General features: G+C 41.7%; 1 protein-coding gene across 1 annotated transcript; it reads right to left on the bottom strand.

Annotated features, from left to right (window-relative positions):
• Positions 1 to 706: 706 nt before the first annotated feature.
• On the bottom strand, positions 707 to 6,307 carry Gm2128 (predicted gene 2128). The gene is made up of 3 exons (XM_001472401.5): positions 6,118 to 6,307; positions 3,754 to 4,515; positions 707 to 2,530 (listed from the first exon to the last, which is right to left on the bottom strand). The coding sequence occupies exons 1-3, from the start codon at positions 6,122 to 6,124 to the stop codon at positions 723 to 725; spliced, it is 2,577 nt and encodes an 858-aa protein (XP_001472451.1). The 5' UTR covers positions 6,125 to 6,307; the 3' UTR covers positions 707 to 722.
• Between the last annotated feature and the right edge of the window lie 6,230 nt (positions 6,308 to 12,537).

Genomic DNA, 12,537 nt, shown 5'->3' with positions numbered 1-12,537 from the left:
TTAGGGAAATAGCCTTAGTGTCAACAACAGAAAAGAGTATAAAGGAAATGCGATGTGTAAACACAATGGGAAATTTATTCATAAAAATGAAATTATGTTGTGGACAGGAAAACAATTTAGTGGAGACTACCATGTCTTAACCAGGCTCAATTAGTTCTATTTTCTTCCATGTATGTGTCCTAGATCATACTTCTATAAGTGAAATCCTGCATGTATATGATGCATAAAATTGAAAAAAATCCCTGTAGCATAAAAATGAATATGAGCTGTGTTGAGGGGTAAGAAATGTACAGGCTTATGGAAATGGAAGGAGTGTGTGCTCAATATTCAGCATGTAATTCAAGATAAACCATGTCCAGTGAATGAAAAACTCGAAAATAATTTAAGCACAAGTGTAGAATTTTCTCAATTGATTTAATGTTAAATAACTATTTCTTAAGATATGTTCAGATAGAATATAATAAAAATAAATTCATCACAGTTAAGAGAAACAGAATAAACTAGCCAACTTAACATTATATGGCAATATTACTAACTATTAAAATTCATGTGGGTATGTTTTTTTCTATCTATCTATATACTTAGTCTTCTATATTCCTGCACATGTACTTGTGTATATACATATTTATATATTTTTCTTTACTTTTATACATCTGTATCAGTGACTATATCTCTTCAAGTAAATGTCAGAAAGCACTTTGTTGTAATGGTCTGGCAAGCTGTTACATTGCATAGCCATAATATTGAGAAATTTCCATATCCCTCTCCCTCTGAAGGAAAATCTGCAGTTTCCCAGTAGAGAGGTTCTTGACAGCATGCTCACGCTCTTGTTGAGCACGCCTCTTCATGGCTTCCCTCTCTGGCCTCTGCTCTTTTGTGATGGGTTGTGAGACAACTGGTCCCAGAATGTCCACTTTCTTCCATGGAATGGGTTGGCGGCTGAAGTCATGCAGCAGATATTGGGTTTGAGGTTTGGGAGGTGATGGTGCCTTGTTCCTGGCAGCAGAAACAAGCTCTCTCTGGAATGATGTGTGAGATGATGCTCTGTAGGGTACAGGCCTCGAAGTGGCCAACTGGGGCACAGCACTAGACTGGTTGGGGTTGGTTACATTAGGTCCAGTGGCACTGGAGGAAATTGGAGGAGCTGGCTTGGCAGAGGCTATCAAAGATGACCTCACAGGAGGTGGTTGGGCTGGCCTGAGAGTGGTAGGTTGAGCTGAGTGAGAGTGAGGCTGCACAGGGTAAACTGTAGTGGGCCTGCGTAAAGGCAGGGAAAGAGGCTTTCTAGAAGCAGGTCTGGATTGAGGCTTGTCCAGAGTTGGAAAAGGCAGAGGAACTAACTTGACCTTCCCAGCTGGGGGCAGCTCATACTGGGATGGAGATAGACAATCTTTGTCAACACTGCTCTCTGCTCTCTGAACCTTCCCTGGGCTTTTGGGAGGACCCTGGCCCTCACATGGCAGGTTTAACACTGTTGTAGTAACTGAGCCTGGACCTGGATCTTTGTTGATGGTGAAGGTTCGAAGACCTCTGAAGGAGGAGATGCCAGTTTTCTTCTCACTCTTTTTCCCGAGTGGGTGGAAGACCTGCACGGACTCCAGCATGTGCATTGCAAGGTGGGTTCGAGGCTTCTTGAAACTGTTTTGACTGAGCTCAGGTGGGTTTCTCTTCCTCTTGTTCTTGGGGATGGAGGGCTCCTTTTCTGCTTTGACTCTGTTCTTTGACTGCTTAAGCTCCTCTGTATTCTTGGACTTTTTCTCTGGTCCACTTGGTCTTTCTTGCTCCTGTTTTCTAGCTCTTCTGTTCTTGCTGGGTGGCCCTTTGGGAGCTTTGCCTTCTGGGTGCTTTGCCATGTTGTCAATAGCCCTGTCACTGGCCCCAGCAACAGCCACAGCCCCTTCTCCCTCCACCAGGTCCCAGTGCTGGATTTTGGCCTGAGGAGCCCCCTCAAGCAACTCAAAGGATTTATGTTTGTTCTTCCTCACCTGGTCAGAGGGGCCACTGGTGACTCTCCAGTTTTCACAGGACTGATCTTGGTCTATGTCTGTGAGGGTGTTTAGGAGTTGGGGAAGTTGAATGTCTGCCCCAAACCTAGTGATGTCTTTAAAGTCGAAGCTAGATCCAATCTCATTCTCTAGCCCCACAAGCTCTTTCGGACCCATGCAGATGCATCCCAAATGGGCATTATCAGAATCAGGCTTCTGCCTGAGGCTCTCAGTGTCAGTGCAGTGCAGAGGCTGCTGCAAGTCAGGGTGTTCCAAAGTCAGGATTGGTGTGTCTTTGTTTTCTTTTGTGCCCTCTTTTATCTCAGGCATGGTTTTGTTCTTTGGTTGTTCCAGGCTTGGAGCTGGAAGCAAGGCCAGGAACTCTGAAGGACTGTGGATGGGGGCTGTTAATGCCCTGTCCCCGTTGACAGCTGGTGGCCTTATCTGGGAAACCTGGACACAGGTGTTGCAGAGTTCTGGACTCTGCAGCTGACAGTGTGTCTGGCCTGAAGGTGGCAATCCCAGGGACGTCTCCATTTGAACCACTGGAAAAGGGTGAAGGAAGAAGTCAGTGCCTTCGGCAAATGAGATGCTCCCCACCCCAATCCCATTTCATAGACCACAGCATTTGGCCCCTGCAGCAGTGGGAGGACATTCCTATGAGCTCTTGATGAGGAGCTTGGATGCTACCTCTGTGGGCAGACCGATGGTGACTGCTCTGTTTCTGCAGACCATTGCATGTCATGCTTTCTCAGATACTTTTGTTTTTCTTCCTGTTTGTATGGTTTGTGGCAGAAAACCCTCAGTAGGCCAGTTACCAAATTACCTGGACGTGGGCTCCTCACTTTCCTTCCCCTTTTCTTTATTAAGAGCGCCTCTCATTTTCGTGGAACTTTGCTACTAGGTAGGTTGTCTGGTCCATAATTTCCAAAAACTTACCTGACCCTTTGAATAATGTCATTACTCAGATGACCCCAGTACCTTGGTTTTTTATGTAGGTTTAGGTATCCAAACACACTTAGGCACTGCTGCAAGGTAAGCATTTAAACAACAAATGATTTTACCAGCCCCAAGTTTCACAATCTTATAAGTAGAATGGAAAATGGTATCAGAATTTGAAATTGTTGGCCTTGTGTGAGACTCAGTGGTAGAGAACATGTCTACATGATCTTATGTTCTTGGACATGGGTTACCTCTGCAGTACTACTGCAAAATAAATACAAAACAAACAAACAAACAAACAAACACTGAGCAGGCTTAGCTAAATTAGAAATGGTACCTTGATTATGCCATACTTTCTCTACAATTTTAAGTGTCAGAAAATTCCAGAAAAGTGCTGAGAATCTGGGAAGAATTCCTCCTCCAGGACAGATTCTGAGCTACATTGCTCTAGAGGATTTCAACTCATGGAATATCCTGTGTTACCAAAACAATTCCTCAGTGTCTTTTAGACACAAGATCAATAATAGGTCAGGAAGGAGTCTATTGCAGTGTATTGGTGGATAGGACTGATTATTCTGTGTAGTTAGTTACATGTGTGACTATGGTGTGCTCCACGGATATCATTTAATAAAGGATGGATGCTACTCACTATGACCTTTCATTCTCTCTTTTGATAGAGTCTGAAGGTGGTGGTGGAAAGCCAGAGCTGTACTTAACCTGTCAGGAGGCTCATTCTCCCTCTGTGTGCACTGTTCACTACTAAAAGTTAGAGGTCAATTTCTTTGGAGTGCTGATCCCACTACTTCCCTCCTGGATCTGTACTCACCGGGAAGACTGTTGTCTGGCATGGATTGAGCAGATGTGGAATAGGAGAAGGCAGAGGTAAAAAGTGGTATTTGGATATTCCTTGGCTGAATCTCCTTTAGCACCATCACCATCTCTGGTTGGAGCACAGCGGTCTGACTCCCAGGGTAGGACACAGAGCCATGGGGCTGCAAACACTGCCCAAATTCTCCAGCTATCAGAGGGCCCAGGTTGTTGTGCTCATAGTAATAGACCTGGCTGCCCTCCTGGTAGGAAGGTGCCAGACTGTATCCTTGATTTGGCATCTGCGATGGTGTGACTTGGACAAAGCTGGCAGACAGTGTTGGATGAAAAGGAACTATGGCATTGGGATCTAAAATTTTATCACACTGGTTTGTCACAGCCAGGGAGGAGAGTGTAGTGTCCTGGTCAATAAATGTCATATTGAATTCCTGGAGTGCATCTTCCCTTCCATGAGTGCTTCCAGTACAATCCCACTTGAGAGCACCTGGACAGAAGGGTGCCGAGGTGGAAATCTGGCCCTGCTCTGTTAGCACTGTCAGCATGGTTGTGCCAGCATGTGGGTTAAGATAGGCATTACCCATGAGCGGCTGGAGAGAAGTGCTGGATGCTGATGGTAGAAGCCATGCTGAACTCATATCTGGGGTGGAGACCCTGGAAAAGTTGCATACCGATCCTGCAGGCTGTATGGAGTTGCTCAGCAGAGGCAGAGAAGGGTGCAGAGTGCTTTCTGTCCCAAAGAAAGGTGAACTTTGGGAATTTTCTGTAGAGAGTAAGAAGACAGTGGGAAAATGGTGAGGTTGATGTTTTCTAGGTTACTGTGGGGAGCAGTGCTATATCCAGTGTGTACTAGCTGTGACTGACTAAGACTGAAGTTTCCTCCAGCATCCCAATTGCAAGTGCTCAGATTGATTCTTGGCACTCGGCAGAATGACACTCCTTTGATAAGCTACCTGATCTTCCTCTGTGGGTGTGGGATTCCTGGTTGATCTGGTTCAACCTTTGCTCCAAAGTAGACATATTCCTTCTTTGCCCTGCTTTGTCTTGCTCTCATACCTGCTGTGACATTGCCTTCAATCTCTGTCCTACAGTAGCTGTGTTTAGAGGTAGGCGAGCCTTAGATAGCTTCTCAAGCTACTGCCTTTTTCCTGTCCTGTGCACATCTATGTAAAGAGACATGGACTCTTTACTTAAGAGTAGGCTGGACTTGAAATCACACAAACCAACCTGCCTCTGGATCTGACATGCTGCTATTTTAGTTGAGTACCAGGACCACCAATCTTATCTATACTCTGTGGGTATTTTTGTTTTTTAAAAATTACATGTCAGGGAGTTTTTATATGAATATTGTATTTACTTAATTTACTTTGCTACCTCCTCCTTTGTCCCTCCCACTCCTGTAACTGATGACATCTTATATAAGTATAACTCTTAAACACCTGTATGTTTATGACTTTATGTATACAACCTACTGGTCACATTTCATATTGTGTACATGTGTTTAGGGCTGACCCTTTGGGATTTGGTAACCTATTAGAAGGTTGATCCCTGAACAAGATTTACTCTTCCTCTGTTCCTGTTAATTGCCTGTAACTTTTGGAGAGGGGAAGCCTTGTGAGGATTTCCCACCTGTGTCAGTTAGTGTTGTACAGAGAACAACTGACTGTAGAGTTCTGAACCTCAGCTGATAGTATCCAACACAACCAGTGCATACAAGAATCAGAAAAGTCTGCACAAGATAAGGTAGATTGTAAAAGCCAGGAACCAGAGTGGGATAATATTCTCTATATATGACAGTGAACTTGTGCCGAGAGGAATCTTAACAATATGGTTGCCTAAACAAGGCTTGGGAAATGAAAGTGCCTTGAGCCTTTTGATTTGAAATGTGTGATTCTCTGCAACAATCTGTCCCAAACTATCTTTGTGTTCTTATAAGATTATCTCTGCAGGTTTGACTCCTTCTATTAATCTGTTTTCCAGCCCTTCATCTTTAAACTTTGGATTTTTTGTTTCCCAGTTCTTGTGAATCTGTCTTTCTTGTAACAGCTTCAATATTTCTTTCACTAGAAGAACTACCTCCACAGAGTCTAGCCCCCTCTTAGTCTCTCCCACATTCCTTCTCTTTTAAGATTCAACAGCACTGAGCACAGACCATAGTAACACTGTAATCTCTCTGAGGTGGTTAAAGAATCCGTTGAGAGTAAACTATGTGTCTAAAGTCACATTCTTAGTAGGAACGAAAGTTAATATGACTTTCATCGTGAGATATCGATATCCATGTCATCCCTAGTATTCTAAAGATTTAAACATATTCTAAAAATTAGGAGACGTGTGATCAAAAATATTTGAAAGTTGCTTTCTTTACCTGACATGTTTGGGGGGGGGGCTCTGTATGGGGAGTAACAGTAGTCCACCCTACAATTGAGCCGGATAAATGGTAGTCTTTGTCTGATATGCTGACCAAATCAGCGAGTGTGTCCAGTATCAAACAGAGCTCACTGGTCACTGGTCACAGGGTACCTGTAATGATCCAAATTTGTTTACAGGCAGTACCATGGAAACCTCAGGATTCTACTAGGTGCTGGTAGGCTAAGAGGGAGAGTGATGTCATAAATCAGTCAGCAACCAATGGGAAGGACAGATTCTGAGCTGCGAGAAAGGATTGAGTGGACAAGATCATGGAGAAATAGTAGCCCTGAATGCTGAGATAGGTCCTGGTGAAAGAGGTAATCTTCATGTGGCTGTTCCTTTTGCCTTTCCTTTTAGCTTAGGAAATCATATCAGTGTTTCTTACCAGATTCATGGACTGGTATTAATAATGTGCATATGATCTGTCACATTCCAACAAAATGTATCCCATCAACACACATTAAACATAGGGACAGTAGCCTTGGGCAGGAAGGAGAGGGTCACCTAGGTTGAGGCAACTAGGTTGAGCAACTGTTTTTGAGTTGTGAGCTGTCTGCATCTGTCCATGAACAATGGAAGAGATCAAAGGGCTTCTTTGTGACTATGTTGAAGGGCAGGGCTGAGTGCATTGAAAGCAGGAGATTGTGAATCCCAAGACTGTGGCTCTTTTCCAGTTTCTTCTCCAGGAATCTTTATTTAAAGCTTTTTATTTGGCTATTCTGGCCTAGGTTGGACTCAGATCCCGTTTCTCTCTTTTCATCCCTGCTTTATAGCTTTTGATCCTTGGACCAGCTTGCTCCTGCATCCTTACACTAGAGTGTGATAGCACAGTAAATTTCTCGACACAGTAGTCTTGATTTTGTCTGACAGATTCATGTAACATGGGTTCTGCACTTATCAGCAAACAACAGAAGGACTGATGATGAGGATGACTGCATGTGTTCCCTCTTTCAGCATTTGTTGCTGTTCTCCTGCCCACATTCTACTTCCTCTGGATATTTTCTCTACTCTTCTTTCATTTTCCAAAACAGGTTTTTCTCTTTTCCTCATGTTGTTGTGGAACTGTGTATCACCCTCCATCCTCAGACTCATGGACATTCCTTATGTCCATGGCTTTCTCTCTGTAGAATCATGATTGTAAGCTACCAAGTCTGGGTGTTTTAAAAGGAGAGTGGCAGTTACTTTAGCTTCTTCCTCCTTGCAACAAACTCTATAGAATCTTGGGCTTCTAGCATTGTCTGCCCTTCTTGGATCTGAGATCTGCCTAAGGCAGAGACAGTGGAACAGGTAGAGAACAAAAGAAGGCCTTAGTTTGTACAGGGTGTTGGACTAAATGGAAAAAGAAAGTAATGTAGGTATTTTGGTTTATTTTTCAATAAAGAACCAACCTTTTCACCATCTCAGGTACCTTCATGCACAGGAATGCACCTGGTATTTTGTTGATACACAGAGAATTCTCTATCTTTCTTCATTTTATCCTATGTTGCACCTCCCATTTTTGTCACTCCCTGGTAAGTTCATAGACTGTAATTTGACATATGTCTGATATGAATTTATACATATTTTTATTCTATCTACCTCACAAAGCATTAACTAATACAACAGTGTTGATTGGTTTTTATTAAAAATGATATTAGAGCCATTTTAACTCTCCTCCAGCAGTCACATGAGGTTCTAGAATGTTTATTTAGGGGCTTTTACTCTGAGCTAGTGCTGTTTCATGTAGCTGCATGTCTAGTTCTGTACAAATGTCCCTCCATGCAGACAGTGGAAAGTTGTTTAGTTCGGGACAAATTTCTGCAGTAAGAATGTAATTTTCCACATGACATCAGAAATGAGATTCACTCGTCTTCTGTCAGCTGTTAAATAATTTGACACATTTGCCAAGATCATGCTTGAAAGTATGCTCCTGGTTGTAGATGGCACAGGGAAAAAGCATTGTCCTTCTGTAGCACTGTAGACCCAAGATGAGTATTGCCAGGACTCTGAAATTAAGCAGATTGAGAGAAGAGATAGATGTAGAAGAGGAGGGAGAGGAAGAAAGAAACAGAAAGATAAACAAAAGAAACACATGCATACAGAGAGAAAAGAGGGGTAGATACAAAGAGAGAGAATGTAACTTGTACTTTTTTAATCTCATAGTTTCTGTTTTATCATTTAAAATTTTGTACATTGATTTATTTAACTTTCTCTTTTAGAATGTATCCTGATTTTAGATTCATTTACCTCTACATTCTTGCTCATTCCCAACCCCTCACTCCTCAGTTTCCATTCAGTTTGCATCTTTCATTAGGAAAGAACAGGCTTAACTAGGACAACATACAAACAGAACCAAATAAAAAATATACTGAGAAGAAGGAAATCTATCATTTCAAAGTTTAATATGGCCAAATGATTGGAGTAAAAGAAGCCCAAGTGTAGTCATCAAAATAAGAGACCTACTTGTCCTCATAGCTACTATTCCCATAAAAATAGTAAGCTAATATTGAGATGATTTATATGCAAAGGACTTGTTCCAGACATGTGTAGGGACTGTGCTTACCACTTTAGGGTCTCTGAGCTGGGAAGAGCTTATTCTCTCTCTTTCTTTCTTTCTTTCTTTCTTTCTTTCTTTCTTTCTTTCTTTCTTTCTTTCTTTCTTCCTTCCTTCCTTCCTTCCTTCCTTCCTTCCTTCCTTTCTTTCTTTCTTTCTTTCTTTCTTTCTTTCTTTCTTTCTTTCTTTCTTTCTTTCTTTCTTTCTTAATTCAGAGGACCTTGTTTACTTGTCTTCCACACCGCCTGGCTCATATATTCATTTCACCTCTGCAACTGTGTGCTTCACTGAGATAAGAGGGAAGGCAATTGATGGAGACCTATCCTTTAGACTTCCTCTCCCATAATGTCTGGCTGTTAGCTCAATTGCCTTCAGAGAAAGTATCTGATGGTGGCAGGTTAAATCTTTCAAATAAGGAGTATAGGAGAACATAATCAGGAGTCATTTCATTGGTATATATTTTTGTTAACTGACCAGGTATTTTGTTTTACTCTATGTCTATAGATTATCTAGTTTCTGGTTCTTGGTTACCCAAGCATTGTTGAATATAGATTCTTTCTTGTGGAGTAAGTCTTAAGTCAAATCAAAAGTTCATTGCCTACTCCCACATGTTCATTGTCTCCATTGCGCTAGCACATTATGTAGGGACAACAGGTTGTAGGCCAAGGGTTTTTTGGTTGCTGGTTTCCATGTTTCTCTTTCAGTTTCCTATGCATCCGGAGTCCCACAGCATTGCAAGGGCACTAGAATGTATTTGTGAAGGCTCCATGTTGCCATCGACCCAACTACTCGATATTCAGTGAGTATGTGGATGTTATCTTCAGCCATAGGGCCTTCTCTGCTGATATACAGCACTCTTTTTTTCTAAGCAACAACCTGGTTTTGTTGATCTACATGGGACATACGGCCAAAACCTCAGCAGAATTTTATGAATTTTGCCACTGGAAGCCTTACCAGGACAAGAAATGCGATAAGACTTTATACCCCCATTACTAGAAGGCCTTATTGGGATGCCCTTCATAGATTTGAGGAAGTTTCCCTTGAGTGAGTTCCCATATCACACCCATAATAGCCTCTCTGTACCTGTGTTCACTGCCTACACTCTCTTCATCCACCCCATATCCCATACCATGTCAATCATCATTTTCATTCCCATCCACCCTTTTATACCTTTAGAATGTACTCTGTTATTGTATAACCAAGAGACACATGTGTTCCTCCATCTGGATCCCTCTTCTTTACCCAGGTTCTCAGGATCTACTGATTTTAGTACATGCAATCCACAGGTGAATTTATAGGTTTTTGTTATCTCACTCAGGATGATTTTTTTCTAGTTCCATTCATTTTCCTGCATATTGCATAATATTTATTTTTGTAATAGCAGAGTATGACTCCATTGTGTTAGCATGACTGTCCATGTTGTTGTAAGGATCATCCATTGGGTATATGCCCAAGAGTGGTATGCCTAGATCTGCAGGTAGATCAACTTCAACTTACTGTGGAACTGCCTTTTTAATTTCAATAGTGGCTGTACAAGTTTTCATACTCACTAAAAAGGGAGTGTTCCCTCTGCTCCACATCCTCGCCAGCATGATTTGCTGTGTTACTGACCTTAGGCATTCTAACATGCTGAAGACGATATCTAAAGTGGATTCGATTTGCATTTCCCTGATGACTAAGGATATACAACATTTCTATAAGTGTTTCTCAGCATTTGAATTTTTTTTACTGAGAATTTTGTTCAGATATGTATGCAATTTTGAAATTGGATATTTTGACCAATTGAAATCCAGTTTCTTGAATTGTTTATATATATTTTTGAAATTTATTCCTTGCTTTGGTAACCATTTTACAGGATATGGAGGGAGGAAAACTCTTCTTGCATTCTGTTAGCTTTAGCATTGTGCATTTTACACTTTCCCTGCGTTACAGATGCTTTACAGTTATATGAGATCCCATTTACGAATTGTGGTACTTCTGTATTTGACTCAGAGTACCTTGTTTACTTGACTTCCATGCCTTCTGCCTGGTGCATGCATATCACCTCTGCAGCTGTGGGCTTCCCTGAGCTCTGAGGGAAGGCATTTGATGGAGACCTCTCCTTTAGACCTCCTCTCCCATAGTGTCTGGCCATAGTTCAACTGCTTTCAGGGAAAGCCTCTGATGGTGTCAGGTTAAGGCACTCAACTAATAAGTATAACAGAATATCATCAAGAGTTATTTAATTGAAATGACCAGGTTTTTTGTTTTACCCTATGTGTATAGGCTATCTCCTTTCAGTTTCTAGGTTACCTAAGCAATGCTGAGTTTAGATTTCTTGTTGTGGAGTGAGTCTTAAGTCAAATCAGAAATTCATTGCCTACTTCCACAAGTTCATTGTTCCCATTGCCCTAGAATATTATGTACGGATGACAGGTTTTAGGTCAAAGTTTTTCCTGTTGTGCTGGTTTCTAGGTTTCTCTTTCATGTCCTATGCATCAGGAGTCACTTAGCATTGCAAGGGCACTAGAATGTATTGGTGAAGGCTCCATGTTGCCACCCACCCAACTTCTCGATGTTCAGTGAGTGTGTTGATGTTATCTTCAGCAATGGGGCCTTGTCTAGTGATAGAGAGCACCCCTTTGTCTTAGCAACAGCCTGGTTTTGTTAATCTACATGGGACATATGGCCAAAACCTCAACAGAATTTTAGTAATTTTTCCACTGGAAGTCTTACTAGAACAAGAAATGGGATAAGACTTAATACCCCCGTTAATAGAATGCCTTATTTGGATACCCTTCATAGATTTGAGGATGTTTCCCCTCAGTGTGTTCACATATCACACCCATAATTGCTTCTCTATACCTGTTTTCACTTCCTGCATTCTCTTCATCCACCCCTTATCTCCTACAGTCTCATCCATCATTTCCATCCTCCCCTTTCTATCTTTACATTCCACTCTTTTCCTCTATACCCAAGAGACACATGTCTTCCTTCATCTAGACCCCTCTTCTTTACCCAGCTTCTCAGGATCTAGTGATTGTAGTACATACCTTCCACAGGTGTCTTTATGTGTTTTCATTACCTCACTAAGAATTTTTTTTTCTAGTTCTATTCATTTTCCTGCACAAATCAGAAGTTTATTGCCCACTCACACAAGTTCATTGCTCCCATTGCCCTAGAACATTTTGTATGGACGACAGGTTTTAGGTTAAGGGTTTTGTTGTTGTTTTGTCTCTAGGTTTCTCTTTCAGTGTCCTATGCATCAGGAGTTTCTTTATATTGCAAAGGCTGTACAATGTATTGGTGAAGGCTTCATGTTGCCATCCACCCAACATCTCAAATATCAGTGAATGTTTAATTTTTCTCTTCAACTATGGGGCCCTCTCTGGTTATAGAGAGCACCTCTTTTTCTTAGCAACAACCTTGTTTTGATACGAATAGACACATGGTATTTTTCTGGATGTTGTCTGGTGAAAGGGAATGTTTGTTTTGCTGGAGTGGACACCTGAGGGTGCATGATGCTTGGAAAGAGTGTAAGTATAACCCAACAGACACTGTGTTAAGATCTTTCATTGGTTCATCTTGATCTTGTTGCTGGTTATCATTCCTCTTTTATAATGCTGTTTTCCCCTGACACTCTTGCATTGGTTCTCCTTGCTTTCTTTGCTGATCTTCACTTACTGTGACTTGGTAGAGAGAAATGCACCAAAGGAACTTCTGGTGGTATTTTTGCTGCTGCTTGCTGTGTATGTGGACTCTTGCTGATTGTCTGAGCCTTGCAGTTTTTTTCTGGATCAAGATCTTGCCATTTATTTGGGTTTTTTTTTTGTTGCTTGCCAAATGGACTGGAGTGCTGACAGT

This window comes from Mus musculus, chromosome 7 (genome assembly GCF_000001635.26).
Source record: "Mus musculus strain C57BL/6J chromosome 7, GRCm38.p6 C57BL/6J".
Classification (NCBI taxonomy): Eukaryota; Metazoa; Chordata; class Mammalia; order Rodentia; family Muridae; genus Mus; species Mus musculus.
The sequence above is the reverse complement of the archived record's forward strand: the minus strand, read 5'-3'. Positions and strand labels throughout refer to the sequence as shown.